This window comes from Zonotrichia leucophrys, chromosome 10 (assembly GCF_028769735.1).
Source record: "Zonotrichia leucophrys gambelii isolate GWCS_2022_RI chromosome 10, RI_Zleu_2.0, whole genome shotgun sequence".
Lineage (NCBI taxonomy): Eukaryota > Metazoa > Chordata > Aves > Passeriformes > Passerellidae > Zonotrichia > Zonotrichia leucophrys.
Window position 1 is genome coordinate 1,846,288 of NC_088180.1, and position 14,063 is coordinate 1,860,350.

At 50.4% G+C, this 14,063-nt stretch overlaps 1 protein-coding gene across 1 annotated transcript; it reads left to right on the forward strand.

Moving 5' to 3' along the window:
• The first annotated feature begins 1,966 nt into the window (after positions 1–1,966).
• Positions 1,967–6,217, forward strand: NMB (neuromedin B). Its single transcript, XM_064722274.1, has 3 exons — positions 1,967–2,217; positions 2,690–2,892; positions 5,975–6,217. The coding sequence occupies exons 1-3, from the start codon at positions 2,085–2,087 to the stop codon at positions 6,020–6,022; spliced, it is 384 nt and encodes a 127-aa protein (XP_064578344.1). The 5' UTR covers positions 1,967–2,084; the 3' UTR covers positions 6,023–6,217.
• The last annotated feature ends 7,846 nt before the right edge of the window (positions 6,218–14,063 follow it).

The window sequence follows — 14,063 nt, forward strand, 5'->3', positions numbered from 1 at the left end:
TGGAATGCTGAATCCCAGCAGGCTCCTTGCCCTGATCCACCAAAGTGGAAGGGAGAAAATCTACCACAAACCCCACCAGGCTGGTGATGGCCAGGTTCTGGAGCTCAGGTCCTGGGTGCCAGTTATTTCCCCTAAAATTAGGAGCAACTTCTTTGTGAAGGCTGGAAAATCCAGAAGAAATCAGGTTCCTCTGTTGGTGTCTGGGGCTGGTTTTTACCAAGGCTGCTGTGGAGGAAGGAATTGCTGCTCCTGCCTGGATCTCAGCACTGCTGTGCTGCTGCTCATGAGTGCTGAACCCTCTCAGCAGCTGTTTTCCAGCAGAGCCCCCCTGGCTGCCCTGAACTGTGCTCCCACTTGCAGCCTCCAACACATCCCTGAGTAGCTCCTCAGGTGCTCTTTGCAGACTTGAATCAGGGTTATGGGCTCACATCTCCCCCACACACACCATGAGGCCAAGCCTTGGTACTCAGCAATCCATCTGACACCCCCTCAGTTTCTGAGGGCACTGCAAAAGGGCAGGAATTCCCTGATTTCCTTTTCCCAGCCTTCCCCAAGCTTCCTTAGCAGTGCCACTGGGATGGAAAATACCTGTTCCTCTGCTCCCACCCTGGCTGAGGCAACAGCAGCTGAAAAAGAAGGAACATCTGGCTGCATCTGGCTGATTAGAGCAGTGCACAAGCCTTCGCTGTTTGAAACCCTGCAGCTTCCCAGTGCTCATCCCTTGTCCCTGGGGCTGCCTGAAGGAATGGGATTTACCCTGTCACGCTTCAGTTGGTGCCGTAATTGCCCAGGGCTCCTCCATCTGCCCTCTGTAATTGGGATCACTTTATCCCTGCCTCCATCCTCCCTAATCCTGCAGGGAACCCCTCAGCTTGCTGTTCCCCACAGTGCAGGATTGTGCTCAGCTTCCCAAAAAACATCCCCAGGGCAAGGAAAAGCCAGACTCAGCAGCACCAGGATCTTCCTTCACACTCAGCACCTTCTCTGGACCTCCCCTCCTCCTCCTCCTCACTTTCCTATATCCCCCACCCTCTCCAGACACCCCAAATTTCCATCATTTTGGCCACCACGAGTGAATTTAAAACTGTCTTGAAGAAAACAAGGTAGTGTCCAATATCCATTTCAGGCCGTGTTTTGTCAGTGCTGTGAAAAACACCAATCGCTTGTTTTTAAAATTTTAAAAGTTTAATAATAATAAAATGGTTATGAAAATAGCAATATAATTAGAGTAATAATAATTTGGGCAATTTGGATTTAGGACAATACGAGACAATAAGAGCAAAGAGTTACAGATGGTCCAGGTACCTTTTTCTGGGCAACATAAGCTCAAAAAAGGACCCAAATATTAACCCTTAAACGCAACAGCCTGTTGCATATTCATACACCTCATACATGATGCATAAATTCAAACACAGGATTCTGTCTGGTCAGTGTCAGCTTCTTCCTCTCAATCCTGACTGCATCTTCAGGGCTGAGCAGGCAGGAAGAGATTCTGTGCAGTGCGTGCAGAGCTGAGTGCTTGGCAGATTCACTTTAGATGTAATATAATATAGAATAATAGAGTATAATGAAGTAATTAATTAGCCTTCTGATAAGATATAATCTTATCAGATCTTATCACTCTCTCCCTCTCTTCGGGATCAAAAATCTCCACTACACGCATGTATTGGGAGATGGCTTGGAGCTAAACCGGGAATGACGCTCAGGGCTGAGCTCCGGGGCAAAAAGAAGAGAAGGAGAAAGGAGAAGGTGAAAGATGGGCATGGAGAGATGTGGGGATGGGATCGGACTCAGCGGCGGATCTGTCACATCTCCCGCTCCGCCGGGGCGCTGGGATGACACACGGCGGGCACGGGCGGAGCTCGGAGCGGGTCAGACCGGGCGGGCTGGGCTGTGCCGCGGTCCCGGTATAACCAGGCGGGGTCGGGGGCCGGGCTGTGTGCCGGTCCCTCCCGCCGCTATAACCGAGGTGTCCCTCCCCGTGTCGCGATCCCTCCCGCCGCTATAACCGAGCGGTCCCTCCCCGTGTCGCGGTCCCTCCCGCCGCTATAACCGTGCGGGCGGCGGGTCCGCGTCCCGGGGCGATGGCGCTGCGCTGCCTGCTGCTGCTGCTGTGCGGAGCCGCGCTCGGACCCGCCGTGCACCTCGACTTCGCCGAGCACCGCAGCCAGGCCGCCAAGATCAAGGTCAACCCCCGCGGCAACCTCTGGGCCACAGGTACCGGGCGGGGACGCGGGGACACGCGGGGTGTGCGGGCACGGTGACATCCGTCCCGTGCTGGGGCTGCCTTGCGAGCTGCTCCCACCGGGGAGGGGATGCTGGCAGTGCGCGATGGGCAGAGGTGAAATCACCCTGGGCAGCAGGTCCGGCATCCCCGACAGGCTGAGCGGTCTGGCATCCCCGGGTGTGAGGTTTGGCATCCCCGGGTGTGAGGTTCAGCATCCCTGGATGTGAAGTTCAGCATCCCTGGATGTGAAGTTCAGCATCTCTGTAAGCCCAGAGATCCTGTCAGCGGGAACAGAGAGTGAAGTTTCCCAAAAATCCCACGTGGAGTTACTGAGGACCTGGGGTTTCTGTGTTTCCCGTCACTCAGCTGCTTTGGGCATTAGCTCGCTCGGTGCTCCCAGTGCTGGTGCCAGCTCAGCTGCAGCCCCGTGTCCCCCCAGAGCCCCCGTGTGTGCTGTTGCAGGTCACTTCATGGGCAAGAAGAGCGTGACGGGCTCCCCGCACCTGGAGGCTGCCGAGGAGCCTGCGGTGCCCGTGGTGTTCGGTCCCTCTCTCCGAGCCCTGCTGGAGGACATGATGGAACTGCTGACCCGGGAGCTCCTGAAAATCCTCTTGCAGGAAAGGCTGCTGGATGAGAACCAAGGGAAATACGACCTCACTGGCCAGGTGAACACTTACTGAGCTAGAGGGAGATGCTCAGAGCAGGGAGCTGGAGGAGCTCTGCTGGAGAGGGGAGCCCCTGCACAGCTGCTAGAGGTGCACTCCCCTCTTCACCCTCCCTTTTAACTCTTCTTAAGCCACTTTTAAAACCAGCCCCAAAGGGAGAGGGGAGAAGTGTCCTGAGGCTTGTGCCTGGCTGGGCAGTGACAAATAGTGCCAGGTGCCTGGGAAGGGTGTGAGGATGAGCAGGTAACTCTGCAATGAGCTGTGACAGCAGAGGTGTCCAGGGTTGCTAATAAACATCTGGATCTTCCTCAGCCAGATGCAGAAGAGGATGGTGTCCCCTTTCCAAGGACAGGGAAATCCTCTCTCCCTGTTATTGCCACAGCAGGAGACCAAGAGGGGACGCAGTGTGTGAAGGGAAAAGCATCTGTGAAGCAAAGAGCTTTGGCTCTGTGTCCCTGTGGTTGGGATGCCTCGATGCTGAGGGCACAGAGCCTTGCAGGGAGTAGCTGTGCATTGCTCCTGCTGCTGCAGAGTGGGTTTGGGGGAGCAGGGAGAGGGCAGGGGCTCCTCTGGTGCTGCTGTGCATCAGCACACCCTCACTGTGGCTTTTACCTTGGAGCTCACCCAGCTCCTGGTGGAAAACCTGCCCCTGGGAGCAATGCACAGGCACAGATCCTCGGGCAGGATGCACAGATTGAATTGCTCAGTCCAGAGATGGAATTTCTGCATCCATAAATAGAATTAGGCTGTGTGGCTCTGCTTGTCTGTTGCCTCCTGCACACCTCCCTGGTGTCTCACCCTTTCCAGTCACTGCAGAAGTAACTGGGAGTCTAAAAAATCCTCTTGGGTCTGTCCCACCTGTGCTGTCCCCCTGAGGCAGTGCCTGAGGAGCCATCCAGCAGCCCTGCATGCAGGTAAAGCCGTTTCTGCTGGGCAGGGCTTGCTCCTCTTGGGCACAGGTGTGTCCGTGCAGGGGCTGCCCAGAGTGCTGGTGCTGTGCCACAGGCTCCAGCTGGGTGTGCCAGAGCCCTGCCAGCCCTGGCAGTGCCATTCCCAGAGCTCAGGGCTGGGTGCTGCCCAGTGTGGCGCTGCTGCCACAGCCCTGCTCTGCTGGGTGATTTGTGTGTGCCCATGCAGGTGCTGCTGCCTCTCTGGGGCCAGGTGGGTGGTGTGCCCATCACAGCTGGGCTGCTTGGTGTGAAACTGGCTCCTGCCCCTCTCTTTCTCTCCCCAAAGCCTGGAGCCTCTCCTTGCTCAGTGCCCTGGTCCCCTTGGCCACCTTGCTGCGTTCTGTTTCTGGGTTTGCTCCTTGGGCACCTCTGAGCACTTCCCTTCCCCAGCTCCTGCCCTACGGCTCCTTTCTCCACCCATCCCCAGGGCATCCGCACATCTGGGCTGCTGTGGCTATTCCAGAACTGCCTCTGAGTGCTGTCCACCTTGTACTGGTCTGTGTGACCCACCTAGAAAAACTGTTCTTGCTCTGTGGTTGTCACAGCGCCAGTCCAAACCCCTGCCACCGTGCCAGCTCTGCCCTCAGCATGGCTGTTGTTGGACAGCAGGTGTCAGCAGCCAGCCTGAGCTCCTCTGTGTGCTGTTCCCTCATCCCTCAGGAGCCAGCCCGAGCTGCTCTGTGAGCTGTTCCCTCATCCCTCACAGAGCTGCCTCTGTGTTCCCTCATCCCTCACAGCCTTTTCATGGCTCTGCCCTGGAAGCTCCCTGTCCATGCCCTGCTCAGGATCCGTTGGTTCCATCTCAGCTTTCCAGCCATGGGTGTCCCGTCAGGGTTTGGCTCTCAGCGTGCTGAGGCTTCACTGGGATATTTCCTGAAAAATCCCTTTGCCAGGGTTTTCTCCTGAGAAGCTGAGAGCCTCATTGCTCTGTGTGACAGAGGAGGAGGAGGATCCTCCCATCCTTTGTCATCTCCTGGGGTGTGTGACACTGACTCCCCATGGAATGGAGCAGCTCCAGGGTTGGGGAGAGCCCTTCTGCCTCTGCTCAGTGCCAATCCCACAAAACCCTCTGTGCCTCTTCCCTGCTGTGTTTTCTGCCTCTTTCTGCCCTCTCACATTCTCTGCTGAATGAGGCTTGTGGTGATTAATTGTTGTGGTGTTGTTGTGGGTCCCAGGATGAGGTGAGAGATGAGAATTGACTCCAAGTTCTTAGAAGGCTGATATATTATATTATATTATATTATATTATATTATATTATATTATATTATATTATATTATATTATATTATATTATATTATATTATATTATATTATATTATATTATATTATATTATATTATATTATATTATATTATATTATACCATATACCATATAATATCATATTATAGTTATTGTATTATATTTATTACATTTATTGTCCAATAATATAATTTATTAATTATATTAATTAATTAATATAATTTTTATTTATATTTATATTATTATATTGTATTGTACATTTATTTTATTTGTGTATGTATTTATTTATACAATATAATATAATTATATTGTATTTATATTTATATTATATTTATGATATTGTATTGTATATATTTATTATATTATATTTATTATATGTATTACATTATAATTATATACTAAAACTATACTAAAGAAAGAGAAAGGAGACATCAGAAGGCTAGAAAAAAATGATAATAAAAACTCGTGACTGACCAGAGAGTCCAACACAGCTGGACTGGGATTGGTCATGAAGTAAAAACAATTCACATGGAACCAATCCAAGAAGCAACCTCCAAACCACATTCCAAGCAATCAGATAATTATTGTTTGCATTTCTTTTCTGATGCTTCTCAGCTTTTCAGGAGAAGAAATCCTGGCAAAGGGATTTTTCAGAGAATATGTCAGTGGCAGAGGCTCTGCCCTGGAGCTCAACCAGTGGCTGCTGCCTCCCTGGGATGAAGTTTCCCTCAGTATCTGAGCTGTGGTTCAGCTGTTGGAGCACATGGGAAGCTCCTGGCTCTGTCCTCATGTGTCCTGAGGGTGCCATGGGGTGTTTGTGTGCCCTGCCCAGGGTGGGGATGGTGCTGGTTGTGTGCATGCCCCCTGTCTCACTGTTGTGTTTTGTTTTGCAGGAGACAGGGCTTTTAACAAAGGTGCTGGAGAAGTACTTCTCAAACTGAGGGAGGATGAGGTGTGCAAGGTCAGCTGTGCCTGTGAACAGAGGAGAGCTTCGTCCTTGTGGGCTCCTATAGCAACAGCACTTTTATTTATTCTTTCTGAAATATTGTTAATAGTGATGGTGTGTGTGGAAGTGGAGCCTCCCTGTGTGTTTTGTGTTTCCTTGCTGTCTGATGTGCCTGTGTGAATAAAGCTGGTTCTTTGCACAGACTCTTCTGTGGGGGGAGGAAGGCAGAGCCCAGGGCTCGGGCAGGGGAATGGGCAGTGGGAGCTCCTTGGGGAAGGGTGAAGGGAAGCTCCCAACAGCTCAGAGGGGTTGGATTCATATCCCTGCAACCTCTGCTCACTGAAGGAGACCCTGACATGATAAAACAGCACACCTGTGTGATGGTGTTCACAGGGGTCTGAGGATGAGGGGAGAGACGAGGATCTGACTCCATGTTTCAGAAGGCTTTATTTATTATTTTAGCATATATATTACATTAAAACTATACTAAAAGAAGAGAAGAAAGGATTTCATCAGAAGGCTAGCTAAGCTAAGAATAGAAAGGAATGAATTACAAAGGTTTGTGTCTCGGTGCTCTGTCCGAGCCAGCTGACTGTGATTGGCCATGAATTGGAAACAACCACATGAGCCCAATCACAGATGCGCCTGTTGCATTCCACAGCAGCAGATAATCATTGTTCACATTTTGTTCCTGAAGCCTCTTCAGCTTCTCAGGAGGAAAAATCCTAAGGAAATGATTTTTCATGAAAAGATGTCTGCCACACACTTGGGTGAGCTGATCCCGCCACTCATCACTGGAGTATTTGTGACCCTCTTTGCTGGGAATGCTCCCAGCAAAATCTTGTCCTGGCAGTGCTGGGATTGAGGCTCAGAGTCCTTGTGGCACCTCAGGGTTCACTGCAGGCTCTGTGACCATCACACACTGCTCTGGTTCTGAGGCTGCTTTGTGAGGATGGTTTGGTGCTCCCTCCCCTCGTGCCTGCAGTTCAACACCCACAGGGGCAGAGGCACAGCCCTGGGCCCTTGGCTGTGCAGGATGGCAGGAGAAGGGAGCTGAGGGTGAAATAGGTGATGGAACAGTGCCATGAGCAGGCTCTGGGTCTGTTCCTTCTGGAAGTGCTGCTCACAGCTGCACCCCATGGCTGCCAGCCACTTGTGGGGGTCACAGAATGGGTTGGGTTAAAGGGACACTTTTGTGGCCATATTCCAGGGGCAATTCCACTATCCCAGGCTGCTCCAAGCCCTGTCCAGCCTGGCATTTCCAGGGATGGAACAACCACAGTTTCTGTGGGCACCCTGTGCCAGGGCCTGCCCACCCTCACAGGGATGAATCCCTTCCCAATATCCCATCCATCCCTGCCCTCTGTGCTGATAACTAGTAGAGGGGTCAAAGCCATGGTAGGAGACCTTCCCACCATGCTCCCTGTCCTCTCAAGGGTAGTCCAGATCCTGTGGAGCCTCCTCTTCCTCACTGGAGCAGCTCCTGGGAAGAGCAGCACCCTAAGCCTCCCACAACATCTATTTCTTGTTGTGTTCTGGGCATGTGGGTGACCCCCAGCTCACCTTTTCATTAGCTGGAGTAAAGCTTTGACTTAAAACTAATTATTAGCAAGAAAAATAATGAGCCTGTGGATTGTGTTTGACACTGGAGGAAGCCAGATGCCCCTCAGCCAGCAGAGTGAGGGCCTGACGGCCTCATGGGCTTCCTGCCTTGGTGTGCCATGGGACCACCCTGTCCAGCTCACTGCAGGGGGAGCAGGGTCCTGAGGCACCCACGAGAGATCCTCATTGTCCCCCTGACCCAGCCAGACCCTGTCCAGCTGCCTCTCTGTCTGTCTGTCTGTCTGTCTGTCCCCAGCCCCCCATCGCTCTCCTCTGGGTTGGGAGAAAGAAGGGTGAGGTCATTTGTTAACTGCTGCCATGGGCAGAACTGGCTCACCTTGGGGAATATCAGTTTATTTATTAATTAATTTAAGTTTATTTATTAATTAATTTAAGTATTTGATTCAGGTTTTGGGAGAAAAACAACCCTCCCAGCATTTTCACACCTGGGGAAGGCACCTCCCCTCTGCCATTGTCACTTCCAGCCCCTCTCCTGCTCCCTGGTGTCCCTGTGGGTGACATCTATTTATCCCTGACAGGCAAACAACTGAAATCACTGTTCAGCCCCTAAATCACCATTCCCTCTTGAGTTTAGATTACAAATGAGAGGATCAGGAAAGCTTTTGAGGAAGATCATGATGTTTTGGCAGTGTGCTGGCTCTGCCCTGTCATGCCCCTTTCTGGCATTTACCTGCACAGGCTTGGCACAATGTCCCATCACTCACCAGGCCACCTTCTTAGGAAAGCTCCAGGACCAAGGCTTTGTGCCCAAGCTTAGAAAATGAGTAAATTCTTCACTTTGGTTTTTTTCCCCAGCTCTGATTTGTTTCTGTCACTCCTCTGGTTTGAGGCTAACTCTCCATGCTGCTGCTGGGGCTCAGGTCCTTGCTCACAGCTGTTTCTGCACACTGCAAACACAATATAAATTAATTTATTGTAAATTAATTTAAGTATTTGATTCAGAGATGCAACGAGGCCCCTGGGGGTCACTGGGATGACTTTCCTGGGGTGTTCAGACTGGCTGGCTGTGATGGTGTTCACAGGGGTCTTATGTTGAAGGAAGAGACGAGGATCTGACTCCATGTTTCAGAAGGCTGATTTATTATTTTATGATATGTATTATATTAAAAGAAAATTATATATTAGAATATATATTATATATAGGATGAGAAAGGAGACATCAGAATGCTAGAAAGGAATGCATAATAAAATCTAAAACTATACTAAAGGGAAGAGAAAGGAGACATCAGAAGGCTTAACAGGAATGAATAATAAAAACTCGTGATAGACTCAGACAGTCTGACACAGCTGATGGTGATTGGTCATTAAATAAAAACAATTCACATGAAACCAATCAAACATTCACCTGTTGGTAAACAATGTCCAAGCCACATCCCAAAGCAGCAATCACAGCAGCAACAATCAGATAATTATTGATCAGACACCCCAGCCCACTTTTCCCCCTCACTCAACCATCAAACTGGTGAAGGTGGCACTGAGAGGGTGACGGGACCTTCAAACATTCAACAAAGGCCAACTGCTGCTCAGGCAGCACCAGGAGCTCCCTGTTGGGCTGGCCCTGCCCAACCCAGACCTTCAGGGACAATAGAACAGGATAAAGTTCCTGCAGTGCACATAAAGAATGAAAACAGCTCCAGAGCAGCAGGGACAGCACCGGCTGTGGGGCTGGATGGGAGCTGTGATGGTGGGCACAGGGGCCTTAAGGTGAAAGAAGAGAAAATTTGACTCTATATTTTCAGAAAGCTTGGTTTGTTATTTTATGATATATATTACATTAAAACTGTACTAAAAAAAATAGAAGAAGAAGTTTCTCAGAAGACTAGCTAAGCTGAAAATAGAAAAGAATAAATAACAAAAGTTTGTGTCTCGGACAGAGAGCCGAGCTAGCTGAGCTGTGATTGGCATTAATTATAAACATTTAAGATAGGCCAACCAAAATTCTACTTGATGCATTCCACAGCAGCAGACAATCACTTGTTTACATTTTGTCTCTGAGGCTTCTCAGCTTCTCAGAAAGAAAAAAAATCTTAAAAAAGAGATTTTCCTAAAAAGATGTCTGCCACAGAGAGCAGCCCAGCTGGAATTTGGGCAGATCCTTCCCAAAGGAGGAGGCAGAGGTGGGGGCAGTGAGACCCTTCCTGCCCCAGGTAGGAAACACAAAGAGTGAGCTCAGGGCTCTCCCGTGGTTCCTTTCCTGCTCTCACAGCCTCGCTGACATCTCCCACCCTCTCACTTTGCCCTCAGGAGTGCATCTGTGCCTGTTCCAAGGGTTTTCAAGCCAAAACTGCCCCGGGGTGGTGGCACTGATAAGGGAAGCAGCTCCATGATTTTGTAATGATGTTTTATTCCTTAATTGTCTGCTTCACACCCTGAACATGGCTGCTGTAGATTTCAGATGGACCCAGGGGTGGGATGGGGAGATTTGGGCTCCTGCATGCTTTTGGTTCAATCTCTCTCCAGGCTGGACCAGGGACACTGCATTAGATTTTTATGGGATTGGTTTTTCACTAACTCCAAGCCAGAAGCTTCCCTTCCCTTCCCTTCCCTTCCCTTCCCTTCCCTTCCCTTCCCTTCCCTTCCCTTCCCTTCCCTTCCCTTCCCTTCCCTTCCTTCCCTTCCCTTCCTTCCCTTCCTTCCTTCCCTTCCCTTCCCTTCCCTTTCCCTTCCTTCCCTTCCCTTCCCTTCCTTCCCTTCCCTCTCCTCCCTCCCTTTTTTCCCTTCCTTCCCTTCCCTTGAAATGTTTTTGGCATTTCTCATTTTTCCTTTCAGCCCTCTTGGGGAAGCAGTGGGGACCTTAGAGGAGCTGAACCAAGATGAGAAAGGACATTAAAACATTAAAATCCACCAGCTTTGGCTGCAGTGAGGAGAAAACCCACACCACAAATCCAACATGTTCCCAGCTGCTCTGTGAATTCTTTTCTCCTCCCTTCCCAGAGAAGTTCAGCCACCACCTTCACCTCTCAGCCACACACTGAGGTGGGGTTGGGGTGTCAGGTTCAATATTTTTTCCTGTACTTTGCAGGTATCTTGCTTTGATAATGAACAGTTTTGTTTGGGTACTTTTCTTCACTTTCATCTACTGGTATCCATTTCTCTCACTGGCAGAAGAAAAAAAGAGTTACTGATGCCCTCAGAGGAAACACTCAATCCAGGGCATTTCCTCCTGAAATTTGTCTCCATAAAGCTTTTGTGACACCCAGAGCTGGTAGAGAACATGCAGAGGAGACCTGGCCAACCCCAAATCTGCCTTGGATATCTTCCAGCACAGAGTTCACCCTGCTGATGTGAGATCTGGCAGCTCACACCCCTCAGGAGCTGCTGTGAAGGGATTCCAAGGCTGGCAGGGAGATAGAATGCAGAGGAGTTTCCATGGAAAAATGTTTGTTGCTTAAAGCTGGCCTCTAATGGCAGGGATTACAGGAGAAAGCTCTCTAAGCTGCAGCCAAGGATGAAAGTGATGATTAGCACACAGTGCATCACCAACAAGCCCCAGCACAGCTGGGAAATGTTCACCTCCCTGATGGTGACATCAAACTGGCAGGAAGGGCTGCTATCCATGGGGACAGGGCTCCCCAAACTGGGACAGTGAAACCCCACAAATAAATCATGGATCCCTTCCTGAGAGCCACCCCAGGGCAAGGAAAAGCTCCGTTGGGTGAGGGAGATGCTCTGGGATGTGTGACCGTGTTCACAGGGTGAGGGAAGAGATGAGGATCTGACTCCATGTTTCAGAAGGCTTGATTTATTATTTTATAATATATATATTGTATTAAAACTGTACTAAAAGAATAGAAGAAAGGATTTCATCAGAAGGCTGGCTAAGAATAGAAAAAGAAGGAATGATAACAAAGGTTTGTGTCTGGGACAGAGAACCTGAGCCAGCTGACTGTGATTGGCCATTAATTAGAAACAACCACATGAGACCAATCACAGATGCACCTGTTGCATTCCACAGCAGCAGATAATCGTTGTTCACATTTTGTTCCTGAGGCCTGTCAGCTTCTCAGGAGGAAAAATCTTAAAGAAAGGATTTTCCAGAAAAGAAGTCTGTGACAGACAGCAGGGACACAGGGACTCTTTCCAGGGTCCCAACACAGCTTGGCCCTGATTGGCCAAAGAGTGAAAACAATTCACAGTATAATCCAATGGAACAATCACCTGTGGGTAAACAATGTCCAAACACATTCCACAGGAGCACAACACAGGAGAAGCAAATGACATAATATTGTTTTCCTTTTCTCTGAGGCTTCTCAGCTTCCCAGCAGAGAAAACCTGGGCAAAGGGATTTTTCCAGAAAATGTGAATGTGAGAGTTTGGGACTAGAAGCAGGGATGATCAAGCACCCAAAGCAAGATGCTCCTCCTGTCATGTGCCACAGAAGGTCCAGACCATGGCCAGAGCCTGGTTCCTCTCCTGCACAAGGGCTCCTGGAAGGGGCAGAGGGCTGAACTCCCAGCACAATTTCTGGATGAGGATTTCCTCAGTGTGGCTGAACCCTCCTGGTTCACTTCCCACAGGGATGGCTTGTGGCTCCTGCTGGGCTCTGCCTCCATCTCCTGGCAGCCCTTCCACTTAAGCTGGCTCCATCACAAGATGTGAAACCCACAGGTCAGTGGGTAGCAACAGCTCCTGCTTCTCCCAAAATGTGCAACTTCCAAACAGAGATGGAAAAACAGATCCTTGTTGAAAATACACCTAGAGCCAAAACAAGGCCACTGACCAGAGGGGCCTTCCTTCCTGGAATCCTGGAATCCTTCCTTCCTTCCTTCCTTCCTGGAATACCTCCTGGAATCCTTCCTGGAATCCTTCCTTCCTGGAATCCTTCCTGGAATCCTTCCTGAAATCCTTCCTGGAATCCTTCCTGGAATCCTTCCTTCCTCCCTCCTTTTCCTTTTCCTTTTCCTTTTCCTTTCCCTTTTCCTTTTCCTTTTCCTTTTCCTCTTCCTTTTCCTTTTCCTTTTCCTTTTCCTTTTCCTTTTCCTTTCCCTTTCCTTTCATTTATTTTCCTTTTCCCTCCTGTCATTCCCTTCAATCTGCTCCATGATGCCCCAAAGGTTCCTGGGCAAGGATCCATCCTCAGGGGATGGGTTTCCCCATAGCAGATCCCCACCTGCAGATCCCTGTCAGAGAAAAGGGCAGAGGGGAGATGGGCACAGCTCTGGGGCAGGGTGGCTCCTGCGGACAGGCAGCACATCCATCATCCTGGCTGCCATGGGTCAGGCAGAAACGCTCCCTGTCCATGCCCAGCATCACCTCCCTGCCCAGGCATGCCCCCACTCTTTGCTCACTCCCCAGCCCTGAGAGGGGTGGCTGATCCAGCACTCCCATCCTCTTGCACAAGAGGTGCTGGGAGCTGCCCCCACCTCCCAGGTGACCTGGATGCAGTGACTCATCCCTAATCTGGGGCTCCATCTCTCCACAGAAGCTTCCCAAGCAAGAGGGCTGCCCCAGCAAGGGCAGGGTGCTGACACTGGCAGAAGAAACTCCCTGGAAAATGTGCAGTGTGCCCTGGAAACTCCGTGATGAAATGCACGCCTTTGCTGCCTGCAGAAGCACTCAGAAAATGTAAAATTTAAAAAAGGAGGAAAACACAAACAGCCAGTTGGAATAATAGCCTCTTCCTACATTCAGAGTGCTGGGTGAGGGGTAAATCAGGCAGTTTTCTCACATTTCCCAGGGAATAATCCCATCAGCACTCCAGGAAGGGGAGCATCCCCTGCCAAAATCATTCCCCATTTCCATCCCTGCTGGGGCACATGAGGGAACCAGAGCACTTCTGGGAGCACACAAACCTTGTGGTGCTGGTCACCTCTAGAGAAAGAGGGGAGCTCCCTCCCCCTTGTTTTGGGAACAGGATATCTCCCCAAAGGGACATTGGTGATGTTTGTCTGAGCAGCCCCAGACCCACCGTGCCTCAATCCCTTCCCAAGGCAAACTCCACACATGGATTTATCCAAGCCAGTGCAGGGCTCACCCCTCTGCTGCCTCTCCCAGCTCCAGGGCGTGCAATAGGGGATGATTTAGACCCTCATCTCACCCTTCACATCTGGATTAATTTCCTGCTGCCACCCCTCAGTGATCCCCTCCCACACTGCAGGCAGAGGTGGCTCCACCTTTCCAACAGGTCCAGAGCCCCAGGGCCGTCCCTGTGACCAGCCCTGAGGATTTGCTCCATTTGCTGAGAGCAGTTTTGTGTCTCCCTCTGCTTTGCAGAGGCTGTCAGAGCTGGAGCTGGAGCCCATCCCCACCAGAGAGCTCCCAGCCCCTCTCTGCACACACATTCCCCAACACATCTCCCTTCCCACCCTTTGATTTCTGTAAACAGCTCCCGGGGAGGGATTCAGTGCTCAGATTGGGTCAGATCAATTGGGAATTTCAAGGGAAATGGCAAAGTTTTTGCCCAAAAAATGCCT

What these genes read in the sequence shown, in the direction of transcription:
- NMB (XM_064722274.1), top strand. Translation starts at nt 2,085, where the DNA reads ATGGCGCTGCGCTGCCTGCTGCTGCTGCTGTGCGGAGCCGCGCTCGGA. An exon ending in CGGCAACCTCTGGGCCACAG is followed by an intron (nt 2,218 to 2,689) that starts GTACCGGGCGGG and finishes GTGCTGTTGCAG; the next exon opens with GTCACTTCATGGGCAAGAAG. An exon ending in AATACGACCTCACTGGCCAG is followed by an intron (nt 2,893 to 5,974) that starts GTGAACACTTAC and finishes TTTGTTTTGCAG; the next exon opens with GAGACAGGGCTTTTAACAAA.